The following is a 24439-nucleotide window of genomic DNA, read 5'->3' as shown; positions in this document are numbered from 1 at the left end:
AATTCAAATGAAAAAAGAAAAGATGAATTAATCTCATATTGTTTGAAATTATTTCATTACAAAATAAAACATCGCTATTAATAATGGGGACAAAGAAAATCACAAATCACATACAGTGCCATTAAAAAAATAGTCTTTATATTGAATAGAAAATAGAAAGCGAAATTATGTTTAAAACATTATGATGGAGAATCGATGCTGATGATAGTAGCAATAACAACAACAACAATAGTAATATTATTATTAATAATAATGATAATAATAATAATCGTATTGTTATTATTAGCTACTATGTCGAGATATCGTCAAGAAATCATGTTTTTTCCCCCACAATAAACCATACAATACACGGGGGTTTGATGTAGCTTTTGAACATGGAGTCTATGCGCGCAAACAGATCAGGGAAGTCTGTGGTGTTGTTTTTCTCCTCGCTCGCGGTCTCTACTGGCTTCAGTAAGACACGATGAGCATTTCGACCAATGACAGGCCAGTGCGCATGGTGCGCGCGCCAAGTGCAAACCCAACGCCGAGAATTCGCCTTTTTTTTCTAAAGGGGCGTATTTTTCTTGCCAATTTAATTACAAACCAACGTTGAATGCACACGATACACTCTGCAAAAATGTCAGGCGCCTATTTGAAACATTTGAGCACCATGTCAAGGTGTTAGTGTTGTGTAAACAGCCGGGATGCGTGTTTAGAAACGTTTTTGTGGGAAGTCTCATCAATGGAGGGTTGAGGAAGCCCGCCTTGCTACAGAAGAGGACGCTGTCGCTCCTGGATATGACCGGCATTCTCTTTCGTTTCGAGAGATCGATAAAACAGTAAGTTTGTTGATTTATTTTGCACTGGTTTCTATGAAGAGTAGCGTCGCGGGGGCAGGCGGCGCTGCGGTTGCTTGCTTGCACTCTCTAAATATGGCTCCAAAACTGAAAGGCGCTCATTCACTAGCTGCTTTGCTGACTGCACACGGCGCTTTATTGCACACAAGTGCTTTTCTCTGCAGATACACACACGGCATTTGCATGCAAACGACTTTCAGATAGCTATAGCGTCATGTGCAATTTTCTGTCGTTTGGTTGATAAAGTGTAAATAGGACATATTAAACCGTCAGAGTTTGTTATCAGGAAAAACGATCAAGGTTGAAACTGTCCGTCAGTCCTGCTAAAAATGGCTGACTCGTCTGTCTCGCTTCAGGATTGGTATTTAGCGCTCTGCAACCGAACTACGTCAACTGGGTCGAGAAAACATTGAAGGTCTGCCCGGTGATTGGCTCGAATAATTCACGTGATATGTGCAAAGCACCCTATTGGTTCGCCTGATTCATATTTATTTCCAATGTTTCAAATGGAGTGACATGCGTGCTGTTAATGTGTATCTGCTCGTTATAGTGGTAATAAGATGTTTATTGTTTACAATACTTTTTATGTTACAGCAAACACACTATGAATGAGCAGAGTAGCTGCTACATTTTACAGTTAATGTTCTATTATGTGCTGATGTTAATACTTATAATGGATAAAACAACCTGAGAAGCTTTGCAGGACTAAGGTTTGTATGTTTTAAGGCAAGACACTACAGGTGAATAGGGTAAACATTTTAACTAATGATATCACCAAATCTTTTGCCTTGATAAATCACAGTGCATTGAGACAGTTTTGTATTATACTTGTTATGCTTAAATATGCATGTGATGCATTGTCTAATGATATATGGAATAATTTGCATGCATTTCTTTAATAAAAATTAATTAAGCCAGAATTGTTTTTACTAGACTTCAAGGTTTTTACAGAGGGGATTTTGGATATTTTTTTAATCGCTCCATAAATCAGATACTGTCATCAGCCTATATATATATATATATTTATATATATATATATATATATATATATATATATATATATATATATATTTATATATAAATTTTTTTTTATAAAAACTATGCAAATTATATATGAACAATCTCTTATGTAAAAAACTTTAGAATATAGACAGGAATAAAATTGGAAAGGTAGGTGTATGTACATGCTACTAAAGTAAAGATTTCTGTCTCAGCGCATCAGAAAAAAAAACTAAATTTGAGAAATGCCATTAAAATTATGTAATCTAATTCAAATCTACTGATGCAAATAGATAAAGTGTAATAAAAAAATAAACACTTAAATGTGTGTTTTGGATGTTTTCTTCCCACTAATCTGAAAGAAGACATGTTATAGAAGCAAAATATAGCAATAGTCCAAAACTGACCAGTGCATGAAATGGTTTTGCCTGTAATCTCTTGCCTTAAGTTTTTTTCAGCAATATCTGCTCAATATTTGTAAGAAGTATTTAATAAACATTTATTTACATTAAGAGGACAACTCCAATGAGGAAGTTAAGAAAACGAGTTGGCCAGTCCAGGGCTGGAGGCTTTGGGAGAGGAATGGTCAGAGGAGACAATCTGGGTCAAGTTGGTCCATCCAGCCATGCCGACATGGACACTTTACTCTGTCCACCTTCTCCATGCAGACTGAGCTTCTCTACAACCAGAGACACACTTACATATGCACAGGCTCAGAAAATGGTGGAGATAGAGCTGGAAGGAAGGCTCCACCGGATCAACATCTGCAACCAGCTCTCTGTCGTAACCGAGGACGAGATGCTGGCTCAGGATCTGACAGAGTGTAACAGTAACAAAGAGAACAGTGAGCAGAGACGGGGAAACAAACAAGCCGCATCTAAAAGCAAGCGGAAAGATGGCAAACACGCAGCCAAAAAGAGATCGAGCTCTCAGTATGGCTTGCAAAACCTGGTCGCTCATATCCAAACCCCCTTGCCTAAGCCTACGTTTCGTAAGGTGGACACTTTCACGGTTTCAGAGGCTCCTCCTCTTCCTGTGGCTTATTACCGCTACATGGAGAAGTCGGGTGAGGAGCTGGACAACGAGGCAGAGTATGACATGGACGAGGAGGATATGGCTTGGCTAGAGATGGTCAATCAGAAGCGTGTGTCCGATGGACACGCCTCGGTCCCCCCTGATACATTTGAGTTACTGATTGACCGACTTGAGCGAGAGTCCATTTTGGAGTCCCGAAGCCAGATGCTGTCCCAGAGCACTATTGACGAGGATGCCTACTGTTGCGTTTGCCTCGACGACGAGTGTCTCAACAGCAACGTCATCCTGTTCTGCGACATCTGTAACCTCGCTGTGCACCAGGAATGTTATGGGGTGCCTTACATCCCTGAGGGCCAGTGGCTGTGCAGGCGCTGTCTGCAGTCCCCATCGCGCCCCGTCGATTGTGTCCTCTGCCCGAATCGGGGAGGTGCATTCAAGCAAACCAGCGACGGAAGTTGGGCCCACGTCATCTGTGCTATATGGATCCCTGAAGTGTGCTTCGCCAACACTGTGTTCCTGGAGCCCGTGGAGGGAGTGAAGAACATTCCTCCTGCACGATGGAAGCTCACTTGTTACCTGTGCAAACAGAAAGGCAGGGGGGCATCTATTCAGTGTCACAAAGCGAACTGCTACAGGGCGTTTCACGTCACTTGTGCCCAGAGAGCCGGTCTCTACATGAAAATAGACCCTGTGCGGGAGACTGGTGCCAATGGCACTACTTTTACTGTGAAGAAGACTGCTTATTGCGAGAACCACTTGCCTCCCGGCACAGGCTCTGAGGGGGATGAAGACAATGGGTTGGTTGGGGGCAGGGGTAACAGAGGTCAGAGGTCATACACATTAGGCCCTCCGCTGCAGCAAAACCAGAATGGGCGGAAAAAAGGTTCAGCCGCACAGCAGAAGAAAACACAGAAGAATCCGGCAGGGACCTCACGGAAGACAGGAGTGCCGCTCCTGCTGGTGCCGCAGATACCTTCCTTTAGGTAAATGTTTTCGTCTGGTCTTTTGTCTGTTCTGTCTGGTCTTTTGATCTTACTTCACTGTAAGCATGTAGCAGAACCTTATCTTCACCTTATCTTCGGTCAGTGTGGAAGTGACTTAATTCTAGTGAATGTTAAATGGATCAAAAGTGACAGTAAAGAATTTTACATTGTAACAATTTCTATTTCAAATAAATGCTTTTTTCTTTTCTTTTTTTCATCTTCTATACATCAAAGAATGCTGAAAAGTATTACAGTTTCCAGAAAAACCTTAAAACAGCACAACTGTTTTCTACATTGGTAATAATAAGAAATGTTTCCTGAGCTCCAAATCAGGACACTGAAAACTAGGGTAATGGCTGCTGAAAATTCAGCTTTGTCATTGACAGTTATTTTATATTTTAATAATATTTTACAGTATTACTATTTTTACTTTATTTTTGATCAAGCAAAAGAAACGTATTTCAAAAACATAAAAAAAACGAAACTTGCTAACACTAAGCTTTTGATTGGTCATAGTGTAATAGATGTTACGGTAATAGTGGCAAACAAATATATGCTTTAAGCATTACTATTGGAATACATTGAGATGCTTTTGAGGGTGAACTTGACCTTCATCCTTCTCATCCTGTTAAAAAAGTCTTTTAGGTCCACATTTAGGTCTAGCTCTATTCTAATATTGAACACTCAGTTTTTACAATCCTTATGGACAAAAATCAGCACAATTGAATATCCTTTGTTACTTTAGAAATGTAACATAACAGAAGAAATATAGGTTGTGAATGTTTCATTTAGAATTTATCAGATGGCCTTTGTCGTATTTTTTAAATAGGCTCAACAAGATTTGCACAGGGGTTTCTGTTGAAAGGAAGAATCAGTTTATGCAGAGGCTCCACAATTACTGGCTGCTAAAGCGTCACTCTCGTAATGGAGTGCCGCTCATCCGCCGGCTCCATTCTCACCTACAGGCTCAGAAGTCTGAGCAGGTTAGTGTGCTGTAACACATTACTAGGGTTGTAACAATATACCAATGCCACGGTTCGGTTCATATCACGGTTTTGGAGACAAGGCTTGATTCGTTTTGGCTCTGTTTGCTGTGGAGGTAGGGTTCATGGCATGGCACCACTAGATTCACTTTTAACTTATATTATTACCTCCTCACGGCCTCCAAAGGTCATAAGATAACCAAGAACGTTCCAGTTAGGTACTGTATTCGTAACACTTTAGTAATTTCATGACTTATTGGCAACGTAACTGCAACGTCATAGCATAGCTCCTTACTTTAACTGCCATCAAATTACACATTTTTTTAATGTGTTCTGATGACCAGAATTTGCTATTGCAATTGAACATTTAAAAATTCCCTTGAGATAGAATGTTTCTTTTCAACAAAAAAATATTGGTCGTCAGATTACGTTGCAGTTACGTAACAGTCGCGTATTTTACAGCAATTAAAATCTAAAAATTCAGATTGAATCGAGTAAAATTAAAACATTCTTTTGTACATCAGACTGTCCTAGAATTGAATAAGATACACGAAAAATAAAAAACACCAGGAATATATATATATATAATATATATATATATATTATTCTATCATATTTGGTGTGTCTATGTCTACTGTGAAATGTTGTATTTTGTTTGTAAAGATGTAGCGTGAACGAAACATACTGTTACGCAAGAACATTTTCAGATATTGTCTGGGTACGTGGGTAGTGTGTCACTGTTTTTCGGTTACACCCCTACACATTGCGCTTTTATTGACAGTAAAGAGTATAAATAAGGTGTACTTCAACTACAAATAACCAAGCCCACACAGAATCTGTGCCAGCAGAAAGCACTGCCGATTTCTACAAATTTGCAGCACTCGTAATTCACATTTTACCTGTTTGATTGTTTGTTTATTAAATATTATTGCTAGTTTGATCATGTTTTCAGCTTTAAGTAACACATTTTCCTTGTTAAAATCAAGGAATTTTCTGCATAATTCTGCACATTTTCAAACTCAGAGCAGAAAAAGTCTGCATAGGACAAAAGTATCACTTATCGAGTGTGTTATTAGACCCAAGATTGCTTGTATATGCATTGTCTCCACAGATTTTTTTCTTTATTCCTTTTTAGAGAGAGCCAGATGCAAAGTTGCAGGCTGTTAGAGAAGAGCTAAAGTATTGGCAGAAGCTTCGTCAGGACCTGGAAAAAGCTCGACTTCTTATTGAGCTCATACGAAAGAGAGAGAGACTTAAAAAGGAACAGGTGACACAGATCCTTTCATGTCTGTGAGGTTCTTTTGTTACATTCTCAAGGCCCTGTTCTCTGCTAACCATCACTTATTGCCAGAACAGGCCTGGGGTAATTACTAATTCACAGCATCGATTTAATTTGGCTCTCTTCTCTGGTAAGATGAAACTTCAGCAGGCTACACTGGAGCTGCAGCTCACCCCTGCGCTGGTGTTTCTGCACTCTACACTGGAACAGCTGCAGGAGAAAGATACTGATCACATTTTTACCACACCTGTCGATTTGAAAGAGGTGAGGAAACAACAGACAAATTTTAATTTAAATACTTTTTTTTGTTGTTGTAGTTGTTGTTTTAAATCACTTTAAATTTAGGATATTTAAGATGTCAGGTATAATTAAAAAAAATAATAACAATAAAATATTGTATAAATAATTGAAAATGTTGCAATTTTATAAATATTGATGAAAATGAAATTGAAGTCATTATTACAAGGGCTAACTGGACCATGCTAACCACCCAAACTTTGAGGTAGTTCAAACTGTCATTCATCAGGCTGGGCTAACGTGCTCATTTTTTTTTTTTTTTTTTAAGTCGTTGATATATATAAATAATGTTCCTGTTGTACACATTAGCGTGTGTCTACACTGACTGGCCTTTTTATTTTAAGAGAGTAAGGAAAATCCTTTTTGCCATTTGTCTTTTAATGTTTTCCTAGGTTCCAGACTATCTAGAGTTTGTTTCTGAGCCGATGGACTTCTCTACGATGCGTGACAAGCTGGAGGCTCATAAATACTCATCAGTGGCTGACTTGGAAAGTGATTTCAATCTCATGATATCCAACTGTCTGAGGTACAACTCCAATGACACAGTGTTCCACAAAGCTGCCATGCAACTTCGAGAGGTGGGCGGAGCTATTCTGAGACATGCCCAACTTCAGGCTCTCAGCATAGGCCTTGATCCCATCACAGGCATGCATCTGCCAGAAAAGCCCAGCACACACAATGCCACAGTCTCCTGCTGTGATGAAGGTGAGCTTCTTATCAATGCCAGAAGTCCCCCAAACAGTGCGCTGTCTTGAAATGATGTGATTAAACATTATGAAGTTTGAAAAATTAGCATTCTGTCATTATCTAATCACCAGCCCATGGTGCCCTGAATATTAATTATCAAAAATTTTCTTTCTGTCAAATGATTTACAGTTGACTTGCTGTTGGACCCGGAAAATCGTGTGCACATGTCTCCTGAGGACCAGCTGAAAACCCTGCTGGACAAACTGGATCTGGTGTCGTCTATGCGCACCAGTGGAGGTCGCACAAAACGCATGCGACTGCTGCGCAGAGAAATTAACAGCCTCCGTCACAAAATCAGCCACCAAGACCGAAACTCACGACTGCTGAATGGGAGAATTAAAGAGGAAAGGAGCGATGAGAAGATGGATTACATAACCTCCAATACAGGTAATGCAAAGTAAATCATGTCCAGAGGTTGTGTAAATAAATGTCTAAAAAAATTCTGCTATTTACAGAGTTTCATGCTATGCAATTTAAACACTTTATATATTTCAGGGAAGTAAAAATAAATATTATACAGTGAGTAAAGAAAAGAATCTCCCCCCCTTTAAAATAATCACATTTTGATGCTTTGCCGCCTGAAATGAAGACAGACACAGTTTTTGATTTATCCAGCTGTATTTACTCAGTGCAACTTTTATAACATCCAAGAGAAAGAAATAACAAACATTACTTAGTGCAATTTATAAAATTTTTGTTTTAGTTATGTCATTTAGTCTGTTGTCACATGCACTCAATGATCACTCTTTGTCATAAATTCTTGCAACTGCTTCAGACTTGCTGTAGGCCTCTTGGTCGCCTCGCTGACCAGTTTCCTCCTGGCTCTTTCATCCAGTTTGGAGCGACGTCCTGATCCAGGGAGGGTCTGTGTTGTACCAAATGCCTTCCACTTCTTAATAATAGACTTCACTGAGCTTCTAGGCATTCAGTTGCACTACAAGGACTGGAATGCTCCAGGAAAGCTCTTTTCAGGCTGAGCAAATCAAAGCCTTTTGTTCCATTGAGAAGGTGATTAGCTACACCTGATTGAGTTTACAAGTTTACAAGTGTGATCCTTTTTCCAACTCAGTGATTCAGGTTTTTTTTTTTCTGACATGTTGGTGTTACATCTTTCACTTGTTGATGTTATAAGTTTAAATGAGGAAATACAGCTGGATGAAACAAAAACTGTGTCCGTCTTCATTAGGGCCCGAGCACTGCAGTGCGAGGACCCTCTTGGAATTGCTCCGTTTATTTCATTTTGTGTTTTTAAAATATTTCTATTTAGCTTTATATTAAACTATATTAGTTTTAGTTTGAGTAATTGGAGCATTTCAGCTTCCTCTTAATTTATTTCAGTTAGTTGCCAGTTTGGTTTTTCAGTTTAAGTTTTTCATTTAATATTTTTATTTTATCTGATTTCAGCATTATTTTATTATAAAAAGTTTTTCATAGTTTTAGTTAATAACTACAATGGTTACTATTTGTTATTTTAAACGGTCTTAAATGACCTTTTTTTAAATTGAGGCATAAATGGGCTTCCATAATGGACCATGGCAGAAAACCATACGTCAAGTGATGGAAAATTGTTTTTAATTAAAATCTTATGAGTTAATCATTCATTTCTTTCCATACCTGAAGATCCCAAGAAATCAACATTGCAGAAAGTGCAAGAACCCACTTGTCCGGCCTCTTCACCTTTACCTGGAGATGCTCCACCAAACCCACCTATGTTCTGCCTTGAGACAGGGCGGACCACCACAGCACAGTCAAATAAACCTGGCAGCAGAAAACAGAGGGCAAAAGGAAAAGAAAGGGGCCTGAAAGATCAGACTTTGGAAGAAGACAAGAAGTCCCACACAAAAGAGCAGGACCCCAGCACTCAGGAGGATGCTGTGATCAGGGTTTCCTCCACAGAGAGCCCATCTGATTCACCCAAGATGGGTGTGGGTCGTCGGACATCTATCCTCTTCAAGAAAGCTAAAAATGGAACTAGACTGGCAAAGGACAAGCCTGTTTTATTGCAAAATGGAGTCAGCAAAGCTGAAAATGATGCATCGTTGGAGCAGATCAAACCAGCCAAATTATTGTCAGCTTCACCAGCCCCAAAACTGCCCTCTCCATCCCCTCACCAGCTGAGATCCAGAGGACTAAGTACATGCTCCGACAGCGAAGGAGAAAAGGCCCACTCTCCACCTGAAGAGAACGGTACTGGAATATCTTTACCAAGCCGATTACTCAAGTTTATTGACCAGTGATTTAAGAGCTGTTCACCACGATGTTCTTAATATGCTAAAGTGCTCTAATGCTCTTTATTAGGCTTCACAAATGGACTCAAGAGACACGGCGGCAACTCATCAGATTCAGAAAGCTGCACCCCCACCTTCCCAGCACACAGGTAATGGATGCTGTCAGCACTCTGAACTGAGGGATTTAAATTAGAGGTGCTCCAAATGATTGGCTACCGATCGCTATTTTTGTGCACATTTTGTATTGGAATCTTTTCTTTTTTATCCCAGTATCCCAAAATGCACATAAAAGTACTTGGAAACCCGTTATATGAAGGGGTATTTACACTGCCCTCTTGAGACTGGATCACCTGACATACTGTATATGTTAACAGCAGGTGTTCAAAGTGCCAATTACAAAGAAGAGCCTTGTATTTTAAAAACGTATGTCTTTACTGTTTGCTGCAGCTCCTCACCTCCGAAACGCAGTCGTGGTAAACCAGCTCTCAGCAAAGTTCCTGTTGGTGAGGAGATGAACGGCATTTCAAATGGAAGTGGGTACAACAATATATATTCTTTTTTACATACAATTTGTTTTGGTCAACTATCATTTTCTTGACTTTTTTTAGGCAAAGAAACTTCTCAGAATGATGAGATGGAACCTCTTACCTTGGTTTGGGCAAAATGCCGGGGATACCCCTCATACCCTGCAATGGTAAGGATCACATGGTGTTGAATATACACATGAGGCACTTGAATTTATGATTTGGTATATTCAACCTATCTTAGCCTAAAGTAATGATGCTTTTCAACAGATTGTCAATCCTAATATGCCCCGGGAAGGGATTCTTCAAAACGGCATTCCCATCCCTGTGCCTCCTACAGACGTTTTGGATCTTGGTAAACGCAGAGAGGAGGAGACCGAGGAGAAGCTCTTTCTTGTGCTGTTTTTTGATACAAAAAGAACCTGGTAAAGTGAAACATACATTTCATGAAACACATTTCAAACCTGCAAGTCTGTTTTAAGCCTATCAAAGTCATTGTTTTATTATTAATTGACAATCAGGCAGTGGCTGCCGTTGGACAAGCTCCATCACATGGGCATTGACGACACTGTAGACAGACTACGTCTGATGGAGGGCAAGAAACCGAATGTGCGCAAGTCAGTGCACATGGCGTATGACCGGGCGATGACACACCTGAGCCAAGTGAAGGAAAACTCAACCTTTAACCCCTCGAATTTTATATAGAGGACTTCTATCAAATGTATTGCTAAACAGACTGTAAGGTACCAGTGAAGATACGTTCAGAACATTCAGATGTTTATTGGTATTTATACAAGTGAAAGGCAGATTGATAAGCTCATTTTTATTTATTTAATATTTCTTCTGTCTTGTTTTCCTACGATCCATAACTCAAGGCACATCAAAAATCGAACCTGGTTTTATTAACTTTTAACCTTCTCATTCAACTAAGATTTCTAAGAATGTTTTAAATTCACTTTTTGTAATTGCACTTACTTCTATAGGTTGAAAATGTTTTGCCAGTCATTTTTATTGAACGTGAGGTGATTGTATCACTTATGTTGCCAATGCGCCAGGGTGTTCGGGCAGCACGGTTCAGGAACTTTGTGCTAGATGCCTTTTGTAACACTTTACTTGGATACATTTCTGGACTGAAGATGTGCAAAAAAAAAAAAAAGTCCTATTGCCCTTAGAGCTTTGGTTAATCATTCTAGCGTGATCATATATGCTTTTCATCTTTATCAGATTCCAACTTCTGAGCATCTGGTGTTTAACTACCTACTGTGAGATGCCATTGAATGAAAATATTAATTTCTTTGGCAGTGCTTACACCCAGCACCTGTTTTGTGTCCTTTTTAAGTTAATATGTGCTGTTTATTTTAAAGAAAGGATGTTTGTTGACAAGCTTGTAACTGTGGGTGGAGATCACTGTGTAAATATAAATGCATGTAGAAAATATGCAGAGATGTGTTTTTAAAATCTGAAATGTAAATTAATGACAACCTTTGTACATGTCGTTTTAATTTATTTGAAGTGGTTATGGAAAAGTTATTTAATAGTAATTGAGAAGGTTTGATTTAACAGCTCTGTTGAGCTTTATATTAATCAGAAAGCATTACAACTTTAATGCAATTGTTCCTTAGCGGTCTACAGTGAGAGAACATTATAGAATAAAATAATATGTAGTCTCTTAGATCATGTATGCAGAGTAAAAAAAGAAATGTTTTTTAAAGCCTGTGAAAAAAGCTAATAGTACCAAACAAAACAAAAATGTCTGAAACAGTATTTTCTCAAACGAGAAATAAAAACACTGTCGAGTTAAAGTGTTTCCCTATATGTCATCTGTGTTTACAAGTTGAACTTGAGTAATACATCTTGATCTCGCACTTACACTAAATTTAGCCTTCATGCAAGTAAATAAGATTTCAAAATACAACATGTACTTTGAGCTACCTCAGATTTATTACAGCAACAATATATTACTCCTCTTGAATACAAATGTTTTTCCAGAAAAAAAAAATCCATGTAGTTCTCTAAATATCATACAACAAGGATTTTCCTGTTATGCCCAGTGGTTTAAATCCAACATATTTTGGTGGTTTTGATATTATTAGATATGACGTCATAGTACACATGGCAGAGAAATGTCACAATTCATGATTGGCATGTCAAACAGCAAACAAACAAATATATATAACACTAAGCCACACGTTTTGTGCAGTAACCTAACCAAAACAGAAATAAAAGAACATTAATCATAGTAAAAACATAATTTTATGATCTTCTGTTTCAGATCATGTTATTTTCTTTAATTAAAATGGAGCAAGGTTTGGTCTGTTTGGTTTCAAGTCGCAAACCATATAAGACAAAAAGTCAAAGGAAACCTTTAAAAGAATATATCACAAGTACAATGAACAAATGTGCAGTGTGACAATGCACAGCTCCAGTCCAGCCAGCCATGCTAAATTAGAGACTTTGTCAGAAAGAACAGCTCATCTTCTTCATTAACCAAATTTGATCTTTTCATTTTGTACCATAAACCTTCTAATTTATGCAATTAAATGTCCATAAGCATTTTTCTATAAAGTAAAACAATCCAGTTATAGCCTCAGTAATTGTTCACTGCCACCAGTTGAGAAGGAGAAAAATCCACATTTCATTGGGCCTTTTGCTACGTAAAGCTCAAAATGTTCTGTTCTGGAATAAAAGAGTTTATAAAGTTCACAAAATGTGATTCTTCCATATAAAATTAGATCCAGTCCACGATGTGTCTGTCAAATAGTCAAAAAACAAAAACAGCAGCTTTACGTAATTTATTACCCCATGGCAGATTAGAATCATTTGGTTGAATCATCTCCATTACATTACTAAACTGAGTTAAGTTCGAATGCAGAGATGCACGTCCTGCCATTTTAAGTCGGTCTGGTCAGTGTGCATCTGAAAGCAAATCAATGCAGGTGGTCAGGTGATGGAGGGAATCTTGTAAATGACCAAGAAATCATAATCTGATTCAAGTGGACTCTTACCTGCTTTAGAGCTCTTACTGGGGTTGGGGGTGGTGGAGTATTTTGGAGGGTATCGGATAAACAGACGGTCTTCCTCCTTCTTGATCCAGCGCAGTAGTTTAGTGATGGCATTGATGGCACAGTTTTTTGTGACAAGGGGGCTGAAGCATGTATACAACTCAAATTTACTCGTGACCTGGAATGAGAAATTAAAGGAATAGTTCACCCCAAATTTGCAGAAAATTTACTCACACTCAGGCAATCGAAGATGTCGATGAGTTTGTTTCTTCGCCTAAACAGATTTAGAGAAAATTAGCATTACATCACTTGCTCAACAATGGATCCTCTGCAGTGAATGGGTGCCGTCATAATGAGAGCGCACACAGCTGATAAAAACATCACAATAATCCACAAGTAACCCACACCACTCCAGTCTATCAATTAAAATCTTGTGAAGTATAAGAATCAAATTCATTTAGTTGTTATCATTTGTAATTGGTGCTTGAGCTACATATTTCTTGTAAACAGAATTTGTTTGTAAATGGTGCTTGATCATTAAGCAACAGTTTTAAGTTAAAAACCACTTGATAGACTTGTTTCCGAGAAACAAGCAGCTTTTCACTTCACAAGAAGCTAACTGATGGACTGGCGTCGTGTGGTTGACTTGTGATGTTTTTATCAGCTGTTTTGGACTCTCATTCTGATGGCACCCATTCACTGCAGAGAGAGCCATTGGTGAACAATGCTAAATTTCTCCAAATTTGTTCTAATGAAGAAACAAACTCATCTATATTTTGGATGGTCTGAGGGTGAGTACACTTTCAGCAAATTTTCATTTTTGAGTGAAATTGCTTTGGGCAACACGTAATTAACCTGAGAAAATTATAAAGAATGCCACCTAATAATCAATCACAAAGCGACTCCATTTGGTGCAAGGTCAAGAGGATCCTCATTTGCAAATTTTGACTGCTGCTCAGAGGACTTGAAGGTAACTTGATCTTTTAAGGTCTGCGCGGAGAGCTTGTGAAAGCGCCAGGCGAGATAAAAAGCACAGCATCAACATGTTTTGCGAACTGAGAACAGATGCATGTGACAGCAGTTACTATTCACATACCCAGGCCAGCAGAGTCTCACGTTCGGCCACGTGGTAGATGAGCTTGAGGGGGCGTGAGGTACTGTGGATTCGGCCGTGCATGTCTCTGTACAGGTCCAGGAGTCTCATCTGCTCCTCCTCACTGCTGTAAGGGGCTTCCATCTCTGGGCTGCGGGAAACCCATGAGACAGAGAGGAAAACAAAGGTGGTTATGTGCGTTAGATCTCATTTCTGTATGTCATTCATCAATGTTTTCAGAAATTATATTAGTGGCCCTACACTGTACCACACATCTTATGACAAACAGAGCACTTTCAATAAAACCAATGCAGTCTGTGGGCATCAATCAATAGGATGAATTAAGAAAACATGCTTTCAATTACTGTCCTCTGTGACATTCATTTGGAAAATATGTGTGAGCATGAGCTCAGGTTTACAGTGAAAATATTAATCTTACAGATACTGTTCAAACGTTGGTAATGAAGATGCTGAGGAAAAATCTAACATCACGAAGTCAGCCATAGTGAAAGACTTTATCTCCTATTCAGCAAAAATAAAACTTTAAATACATTTTAAAAGTTGCAAATTGAAAACACAACTAAAACATCAGCAGTTGTTATTGTATTGTTTACATATAGTATTTATTAATAATTTGACTTCGCTTTTATTTTCCATTTTTTCTTGTTTATCAGTTTTACATTCTTTTCAATTAACCTTAATTTACTTTTAAAAGTTATTTTAGTACTTCAATTCTTTTCAGTTAGTTGCCAAGGCAACAATTCTAATTTTCTTTTAAGAATCTCATCTTTCATCTCTATTTCAAATAATGTAAACTGCTATTAATCATTTAAGTTTTAGTTAATTATCAAAATACTGCATCACAGTGCATACAATACATTTATTTAATAACAAAAGTGTTCACAAGCAGAGGGTTAAATATGTGCGTTAATCTCATAATCAAGGAAAAAAATAAATTATCTCTTGCATTAAAAAAGTTAATACTTTTTACATTGTAACACTATTTTATGACACCTAAGCACATATTCCCCCTAAACATACTTTCAGTGTTTTATTTTTTAATTATTTATTTGGACAAAATAGTATAGTCACTTTAATATCTGCATTTATCTGTTATCAGCCATAACATAAAAGCTTATTAGAACATCCCTTGTATTTTTAATATAATAATAACTTCAGAATTTTTGAACCTTCTATTCATAATTCTGTTGCTTTTAATACTTTTTGCAAGAATTCTGTTGCTTTTAATACTTTTAATTCATCAAAGAATCCTGAAAATATGTTATATGATTTCTTACTTTTTTCTTTTGGGATGAAATGAGAGCTGGACAGGTTTGTGAGACTCTCAAAGACTCACCTGGTGAACTGTGTTAGCTGGCGATGGTTGTCAGGCACATCAAAAGGCTTGTACATGAAATGTCTGAGGTCAGATACTCCCACCTGACTAACGCTGTACGAGTGAGCTTTCGCTATGGAGTTGAGCGCATTCTGCATTTGCATAGCCTCCTCGATCTTCCTCTTACACTCGGCCACCGAATAAAACGCCTCTTTATCGGTAGAGAGAAGAACCAGACAAACAGTGCATTCAGGAGGGTCCAGATACGAGATGTACGCATAAAAGTAACAGTCAGGGTTAAAACTGGGCAGGCAGATGGGCGTCCAGATCTCCCCAGCCTGGAAGGCGGACGAGGCCCCGATGAGGTTCAGCAGGAGGTGGAGGTCAGCAGGCTCCAGTCGCGCCTCGTCAATGACCATCTTTTCTTGCACTATGGTGAGCAGCTGGTTCTTGGCTATGAGGATGGAGAAGACCAGGTTAGGCGTGATGGCCTTCTGGAGAATCTGACTGAGGGAGTCCCTGAGAGACGAGGCCAAGGGGAGACAGTGCACGGCGGAGAGTAGGAAGCTGGGGTCTGAATCCACGAGGTTAAGGAGGCCGTCGAGAATCTTCTCCGAGCCGGCCAGCAGACGACGCAGGTCATAGTTCTTCTTGTGCTCGAAGATGCGGGTGATGCTGGCCTGTGTGAGCATGCTGATGATCTGGTTGTAGACGTAGAGCAGTTCGTTACGGAGCTGCTGCTCTGATTGACGGCTGCTGGAGACGGACACCAGCACCAGAGGACCCAGCTGCATGAACACAACTGTGTGCTCATCTATCAGGGGAGAAAAACAGAAGCAAAGAATCCTGTTTAAAGTCATTTAAGCATGATTACTACATGAATGTGTGCTAATGTGTGATGGTATATAAGGGGAGGAAAAGAGTAGTGTTTAATGTCATTTTGGGTATGTAACGAATGTGTTGTTTTTAAAGTGTATGTAATTGTACAAATGTAAACAATATACTCAACCATTCAATGATTTGGAGGCAGTAAAGACATTTAAAATGTTAAGTTTTCTATTTAAAATAAATGCTTTTTTTTCTATTCATCGAAGAATCCTAAAAAAAAAAAAATTTATCATTGTTTCCACAAAAATATTTAGCAGCACAACTGTTTTCAACATTTTGTTTCTTGAGCTGTTTTAATAATATTGTTTTGATTTTTGAATTTTCATGTGACACTGAAGACTGGAATAATGATGCTGAAAATTCAGCTTTGCCATCTCAAGAATAATTTGCAATTTAAAATAATTAAAATAGAAAAAGCTTTTTTAAACTGTTATAATATTTTACAATATTACTATTTTACTTTTGATCAAATAAATGCAGCCTTGTTGAGTGTAAGAGATTTTTCATAAACATTTAAAATCTGACAAATCAAACATTTGAACATAAAAGTTTTCCCTGTTACATAAAATATTTTATAGAATAGAAGACGGCTTATAAAAAAAAAAAAACTGGTAAATTGGGTTTTTCTGCAAAGTATTAATGAAATAATAATTAATTGTTCATCCAAATTCATTAAAAAGGAAAAAAAATTTTGAATTTAATTTAACACTTCAGATACTTGAGTTGCTATGTCACAGGATATAAGAGGGTCGGAGCTTTCACGTTTTAGAGAGAATTTGATTTCAAACACCCTTGAGTGCAAGTCTGGTCATCAATATTTTTTAGATGTTTTCCAAAAGGAGAAAAACTGAACATTTTAGATGCACATTTATGAGTAAATGAGTTATTAAAGGAAGCATTTTTTTTATTTTTATGGAGTCTTTGAGCCAATAATTCAGAAGTCACTTACCGGAGTAGACCGAACGAATGATGTTGTCTCCACTTTGAACGAAGGACACCAGGGCCATCATCACTCCCATGGTGGAGGACAGGGCCTCCTCACTTCCATATCGGGAGTAGATGGGCTTCCCAGCCTCGCTCAGCACAAACACATGCTTCCTGTGCTGTCTCCAACTATCCGCCGTCACATCCTCGTTCCTGTGCGAGGGAGGTCCCAGAGGTGTGCCGTTCTCGGATAAAGGGGACGAGACTTCTTTAATACCCAATCCCTGCTCTTCGATCTTACCCCGGGCTAACATGGTTACGACAAACTCACCCGAGTCATCCTGGCCACTGTCTGCTAATGCAGAGTCCTCCGATGCTTTCCCAGAATCGGTCTCTGAACCACCGGCACACAGAGACCGGTCTTCATCGATGTGGAGCTGTTGCATATCTGTTGAAGGCCCTTGTGGCAGGCTGCTCTCTTTTGATGTAGGGTCTGCTGACTCCAAGAGCCCCTCTGGGTCTGAAGGCATCCTGTGATCTTCATTCACACAATGGTTTTCTGATGGGACATCACTATCTGAGTACGCAACATCTGGAAAGCAGAGTAGAATCAGCATGTCAGCCACTATAACACACGTTTAACTAGTGAACTAGCGCGAAACATTACCTGTCTGATCCAGATATTGTGGAAGGATTGATGGATCACATATCTGCACCTCCTCCATATTTCCACTCTCTTGACTCCTCTGATCCATGTCAACATGCAAACAGCTGAATTTATAACGAAAAAGTGACTTAATAACACCAAATCAAATTACAAATATATCAGCAAAGCAATTTAATTAATGAAGATTCGTACTTCGTGTACAAATGTGAAGTCTTAAACCGTTTAATCTGATTATTGATGTTATCCCATATCTATAAGAGCTCATGGAGTTCGAACACTGTCACGCACCTCTTCTGCCGCAGAAACTTTAATAACGACGAATGACTATTAATCGAAATTATTTAAACAATAAGGATTGGTTCAAATTACAGCGCAATCAAGCAGATTACAGGACAGTAACTTCAGCTAGACTAGCGTTACGTTATTTATGGGAAAAGCTCATGATCTCCCGCGATGAATGATTCCTCTCGTGACCTGATTTACTAATCGTCATAATCACATTCATGTCTGATTGATTAAATTAATAACGATAAATAAAAACCAAGATCATCCTTAGCTTTCGCTCAGCGAAACTGACTCAGCCGCCGGCTGCTCCAGGAAGCCTGACGTTAAAAAAAACACTTAGTAACAAATAGTTACGGTTGATTTGTTTTGAAATGTTTGAAAATAGAAGAATATATCAAGATTTATACCACACTATAATTTTCTATATATACACACTACATTTATAAGAATGTGTGTGTGTCCACACTTTTGTTTTTTTTTTTTTGAGTGTTTGTTTTTAGTAATGTTTGTTTATGTTTTTTTTTTTTTAAGTATTTTAAACTTTAAAAAAAAAAAAAAAATCTGTATTTTTGATCAAATAAATGCAGTCTTGATTGACAGTTGGCAGTTATATATATATATATATGTATGTATATATATATATATATATATATATATATATATATATATATATAAATACACACACATACGTGTGTGTATCAATCAACCTATCTATCTATTTATATATGTTATTCTATATATTTCCATATTAACACACATACATATCTATCTTTATACACAATATATAAATGTATACAATTACATATATGTATAATATACACAATATATAAACCATATAACGAACACAATTTGTACTTAGCAATTGATATATGTGTGTGTGTGTGTTTCATATGTTATATGATTACATGTTCAGAAACTAGAGAAACAGAAACCTCAAGTTTCACTAAATACTTCTGTACAGTGTGCAAACATCAAAGCATGAATTCAAATTGTTTATTGTTCATCTTTAAATAACCAAAAACCTGCAGCTTGCTGTGCTGCATTTGTCAATATTGGAAAAATCAGAAGAAGAAAAAAAATCTAAACATTTTCAACATTCTTATACTAATAATTAGTATAATTTATTCTGCTGAAATAATGAAAACACCTGATAATAATAAACAGCTTGTTGATATTTTTAATATTAATTTTACTATGTTTATTTATTTAAACATGCACCTAACTAGGTCCATGAAGCTTAATGAAATTAAGGAAAATGGGTTAGCCAAAAAAATGAAAAAGAAAAAAGATCAGAATACAGTGGTATTTATAAAGAGTGGAGAGGAAGAAACATTGCAAGGCGATGAAATATAGAAATGCAGCTGTTCTGTGGTTTGTGCTGCAAGTTGTGCTGTCCATTTTATCAACTGCAGTCTGGAGAAGATTCTCTGTGCATTGTATTTTTCTTCAAGCTGTCGAGGTATTCTTGTTGTGAAGCAGCCAGAACTGAGGCCAGAACGTCATCATCTTCCCAATCTGTTAAACCTAAAAAGAAATCAACCACCTAATTAAGTAAGCTTGTTTAAAGACATGTAGTGCAGATCAACAAACATTTATACAGAAGCATATGACACCATACCAAAGGCAGTAGGTGACATATCCTGCATTAGAGTCCTGTAGCCCAGGGCTGGGTAGAGAGACACAAGGGAAGAGTTGGCAGAAGACTGATGACTTGGACCGAAAAGAAGGCCAGGAAGAACAAGTTAGTAAGCAAGAAATGCATATTAGTGTAAGCAAAGAAAACATACATATACATACATACCTGGGGCACATGGTGACGGGGGTTTAGGAAGAACTAGAGAAGCTCCAGCTGGGGAGGGGGGTTTGACAGAGGGTTCAGGGTGAGCAGGGCCTGGGTGCTCTGGAGAGGGGGCAGAGCTGCGCTGACGGGGAGACCGGCATCCCCAGTCCTCAAAGCCGCTGGATGTAGCAGCTGTGGCAGAACTGCAGGTGGCACTGGCTTTACGAGGCTGAATGGAAAAGCAGAGAGGGAAATGTTTTAAAGTTGTTTAAACTTAGTTGGATTAGGACGGGTGGGATGGTTTCATACCTGTCTTGCTTGCTTCTCTTGGTCCTGAAGCCACTGCAAGTAGGACTCACGAGCCACCTGCTCCTCGATGGCCTCATTGGTGGCCTCCCAATCTGTTGCTCTCTTCTTGTCCTCCAGCATTTGCTGCTCAATCCAAGACTCCTCAGACGTCTTAATGGCGTTTTTCATGAGACACTGGTCAGCGTACTAAACACAAACAAAATAAGAAATATTAAAGGAACAGTTCATCCAAAAAATAAAAATTTACTCACCCTCAGGCCATAAAAGATGTAGATAAGTTTGTTTCTTTATTGGAAATGATCTGGTGACTGGTGATTAGGCTCACCAATGGATCCTCTGCAGTGAATGGGTGCCGTCAGAATGAGAGTTCAAACAGCTGATAAAAACATCACAATAATCCACACGACTGCAGTCCATCAATTAATGCCTTGTGAGTTGTTTATTAGCTGTTGAACTCTCACTCTGACGGCACCCATTCACAGCAGAGGATCCATTGGTAAGCAAGTGATGTAATGCTAAACTTATGAAGAAAACCTGAGGGCGAGTACATTTTCAGCAAATTTTCATTATTGAGTGAAAAAAATATTATAAGGGTAAACACTTTTGCATCTTATTTACAACACCTACCCCCGGTTTGAAGGAGGGGAGGCCCAGCCCTACCCCAATACTGGCCTTGTAGGGATTCACCACAGAGTTATAATGGATGTTTTTATGGTAACTGACACGTATCGGCTCGTCGTTATTCTCTTGGATGCCGTGGAACGTATTTATTGGCTCTGGAAATTGGGAATTTTCAAATAAAATTAAAACTTATTTCCTCTTCTTTCCTAAAATTTACCACAGACAGCCTATAAGATGCCAGAAATTTAACAGATATTAACTAACCTACGCCATACTGGTAAACCTCCACCGGCCGGTTGTACATTTCTGCCATGGCCTGCATCTCAATGTGGTTCCCATGACAGTTGTTCTTCCTCTTTCTGTTAATGTATGTGGTGAAGTCCTCTGTGACATAACTGGAGAAGTAATCCGCATTTTTCGTCTGCAGTGCAAGTATAAACAAAAAATCAAAACAGCACCTCGGTCAATAATTAAAAAGGGTAAAATTCACATTTCAAAGTTAACTGTTTTTTTTTTTAAATGCAAATCATTTATATTTCAATATGAACTGACTCACCAAATAATCCATACACTGCTTCCGTACCTCATCATGCATATCTTGGTCCCCATATACTTGATCAGCTTTAAAAAAAAAAAAAAAAAAAAGATAAAACGATAAAAGCGCAAATTAAAATGTAAACTTAAAATATAAAAATAAAAGCTAATTCAAAACATTAATAAAAGCTGTATTAATATATAAATAATACTAAAATAACACTATTACATGTTTAATCCATAATTGTGTCAATTGTCAATGACTTTACCAGTCATTCATAATTACTTTACAAAATAATTTTATAGATATTGCAACTAGACATTTTTTAGATTTTTGTCAAAGGTTTTAATAATTTCCATGACTACTTTAGCACTGAAAATTTGATAGTTCTAGGGTTTCTCTAATTGTGGAAACCCTGCCACAATATGTTCCCTATGCGCTGAAAAAGCCACATGATTACATCTGCATTGCTAAACTGTAATTTCAGCGCATTCAAAGCACAGCATATTTCCTAAAGGCAAACTAACTCAGCTTTCAAGTAAATAACTCTTAAATAGACACAGAAGAGAAATATTACCGACTGCTCTGAAAAGACATGCTCCATCTTCGTTCATTTTTTTGATTTCAAAGCCTTTCTTTTCCCTTAAGGCTTTCTCAAACCATTCTTCTTGCTGTAGGCCAAAAAGTAACCAGGAAAGTATATTATAGGACAACGAGCAGTCGAGTACATATAACACCAAAATAGACAGTGTCTCCAAAAAGTATTTTGGGCATAAAGTTTAATAGTTGATTCAAAAAAACTTTCTGACTAACATCCAATTTCCACAGAATAATAAATGCCAAGCTCAGTCAGCATCCACTTTAATTTTGTTTTCATTATGCAGGGTTACTTTTATGAGCTTATGTCCATAATTTCAACTTTTTATCTCAAGGTTTTATGTCATAATTGTGAGATAAAATGATTACCTTCATATGTAAATAATTCTGTTTTACCAAAGCATGAATTTGTCTAATCAGTCAATAATTAAAAGACCAAAACTCAAAACACCCAAAAGTTATACAGATTTGGAACGAAATGAGGGGGGTATATGACGACAGAATTTTCATTCAGTCTAGTAACGTTACAGTATATCTTAGGAGAACCTCTATTTCTTTTATTTCAAGAATGAATGACATTAAAACGTTTACAATAATATTTACGGTAACAGTGAACATGTAGAGAGAATTAAAAACCTTTCCGTTATGCTTTAGAAGAGCAGCTACGCATTTAATGCTTTTTAGAGGATGACACAACTGGCAACCTGTTCTTGTGTTGCCAAGTATTCTGACAAATGCAATTATCCAATACCTGCTCGACTGTGGCGGGGTCCACAACCTGAAGTCTGGCCGCATTCTCATATTCATCCTCACTGTTGTTGCCTCCAGCTCCCTCCTCGGGTTCCGAGACTGGACTACCGCCCCCTCCTCCGCCTCCAGCTCTACCTCCTCCACCTGTCAAACCGCTGGAGCAGACCGCCTGCCGTCTCCGCTTGCTGAGTCCAGGTCCTGAGCAGCAGCTTCCGACACCACCTGTGCCGCAGGGCAGCTCGACACGACCTGCAACCACAACCGAGTTCGCGTTCCCTTCGCACTGCGCGACCGGTGCTCCAGCGGCACCGGGCTGCGGGGAGGCCTGCTGCGGGCGAGCGCTCGCCTCGATCCGCCGCTCCTCTCTGGACGTGTGCGGTGTGGCCTGGTATGTCCACGGCGGCGGAGAGGCCCTGGGTCTGGACACCGATCGTCCCGCGAGGGGATGAGGGTGCGACTCAGAGCTGCCTCTTCTGTCCGGTTCGTCCGTATGATCACCGCCACCGGCTGTAGAGGCTGGTTTCTTCTTCGGGAGGATTGTCATCGCTGACCCAGCGTGCGCTGATTTGTGTTGTTATGAGTTACACACAGAGCATAAACGGTCGTTTTCGCTTCTCTATGAACAGTTTGTTCGCTGTATGTATAGTTACACCCGTCCTAACATAATACGGGGTGTCGGTGAATTAACACAGTCGTCACAGATGGACTTTATTCCTTCGTTTTCGAGGTTTTTCTTCCGTCACACCGACAGACCGAGCGTTTGACACAAACATCAACAAACCACAATGCGATTTTTACGTCACTTCCGACGCTTTGCTTTGTGCGGACAAAGGGGCTCATATTGCTTTGTACTGCCCCCTACCGCATTAACCCTTCTATTGACTATGGTTCTTGACCCTTTCCAGTGAATACCACATAAGAACCAGTTTTTGTGACCGTGTAGATTTGCTTAATATATTTTAAACAAATTTTAAATGTATTAATTTCTTTGTCTGCTGAACACAAAATAATGTTTTTGAAAATTGTTGTTGATAACTAAACTAATTGAAGTAGCCATTGACTTTTTAACATACATTATATATATATATATATATATATATATATATATATATATATATATATATATATATATATATATTTTTTTTTTTTTTTTTTTTTTTTTTTTTTCTCATATACTATGGAAGTCAATGGCCATCAACTATTTGCCAACTCGCATTCTTCAAAATATCTTCTTTTGTGCTAAACAGAAAAAAAACTCATACAGGTTTGGAACGAGGGTGAGTAAATGATGACAGAATTTTCATTTTTGGGGTGAACTATCCCTTTAAAAAGTCAATAAGTGTGTCTCATGTTTGTCATCGCTGAATCTTGATTCTAATTGGTTCATAATCATTCTATAATTGCATGGCTATGAACTAGTTCCAGGTGTGTTGAGCACATTATTGCTTTGCCACATAATTTTAGTTATTTTGAACAACAATATAGCATACTAAAGCAAAAGAACAGAAACAATGATTCATCAGTCAATCAATTTGTGTAAAATGACCATTTGTGTCATTTAAGAGATTACATTTAATGTCTATAGAAAGTTTGAATCTAAACACATTTTCAAACACTTCACCCCTCACACATACTAAAGTCAATGAGAAACTAACATGATTTTATATGATAGGGAACAATGGGTGAAAATCCCCAGAGTAAATGGATCATTGGATGTAACTCTGTTCTAAAACACTAT

The 24439-nt window shown here is 38.2% G+C and overlaps 3 protein-coding genes across 7 annotated transcripts; 1 reads left to right on the top strand and 2 right to left on the bottom strand.

Annotated features, from left to right (window-relative positions):
- The first annotated feature begins 523 nt into the window (after nt 1-523).
- Nucleotides 524-11712, top strand: LOC109074767 (bromodomain and PHD finger-containing protein 3-like). Of its 4 annotated transcripts, none has more exons than XM_042766429.1 (13): nt 524-821; nt 2352-3856; nt 4686-4839; nt 5975-6106; nt 6254-6382; nt 6808-7120; nt 7292-7549; nt 8777-9349; nt 9461-9539; nt 9838-9893; nt 9999-10084; nt 10185-10339; nt 10436-11712. In XM_042766429.1, the coding sequence occupies exons 2-13, from the start codon at nt 2364-2366 to the stop codon at nt 10617-10619; spliced, it is 3612 nt and encodes a 1203-aa protein (XP_042622363.1). In that variant the 5' UTR covers nt 524-821; nt 2352-2363; the 3' UTR covers nt 10620-11712. The 4 variants fall into 4 exon arrangements, with proteins under 4 accessions (XP_042622363.1, XP_042622359.1, XP_042622362.1 ...); XM_042766425.1 differs by having other exon boundaries at nt 525-821; nt 9838-9923; XM_042766428.1 differs by having other exon boundaries at nt 526-821; nt 8783-9349; nt 9838-9923.
- A 121-nt stretch (nt 11713-11833) lies between these two features.
- LOC109074768 (vacuolar fusion protein MON1 homolog B-like) lies at nt 11834-18438 on the bottom strand. 2 transcript variants are annotated; one of them, XM_019090780.2, is made up of 7 exons: nt 18017-18438; nt 17825-17928; nt 17183-17749; nt 15367-16159; nt 14013-14160; nt 12920-13094; nt 11834-12830 (listed from the first exon to the last, which is right to left on the bottom strand). In XM_019090780.2, the coding sequence occupies exons 2-7, from the start codon at nt 17910-17912 to the stop codon at nt 12820-12822; spliced, it is 1782 nt and encodes a 593-aa protein (XP_018946325.1). In that variant the 5' UTR covers nt 17913-17928; nt 18017-18438; the 3' UTR covers nt 11834-12819. The 2 variants fall into 2 exon arrangements, with proteins under 2 accessions (XP_018946325.1, XP_018946327.1); XM_019090782.2 differs by having other exon boundaries at nt 18113-18435.
- A 650-nt stretch (nt 18439-19088) lies between these two features.
- LOC109074770 (OTU domain-containing protein 5-A-like) lies at nt 19089-23502 on the bottom strand. The gene is made up of 9 exons (XM_042766423.1): nt 22703-23502; nt 21932-22025; nt 21376-21440; nt 21084-21240; nt 20826-20974; nt 20199-20384; nt 19912-20118; nt 19728-19827; nt 19089-19633 (listed from the first exon to the last, which is right to left on the bottom strand). The coding sequence occupies exons 1-9, from the start codon at nt 23243-23245 to the stop codon at nt 19512-19514; spliced, it is 1623 nt and encodes a 540-aa protein (XP_042622357.1). The 5' UTR covers nt 23246-23502; the 3' UTR covers nt 19089-19511.
- Between the last annotated feature and the right edge of the window lie 937 nt (nt 23503-24439).

Source organism: Cyprinus carpio, chromosome A11 (genome assembly GCF_018340385.1).
Source record: "Cyprinus carpio isolate SPL01 chromosome A11, ASM1834038v1, whole genome shotgun sequence".
NCBI classification, from domain to species: domain Eukaryota; kingdom Metazoa; phylum Chordata; class Actinopteri; order Cypriniformes; family Cyprinidae; genus Cyprinus; species Cyprinus carpio.
This window is presented reverse-complemented; position numbering and strand designations above follow the sequence as displayed.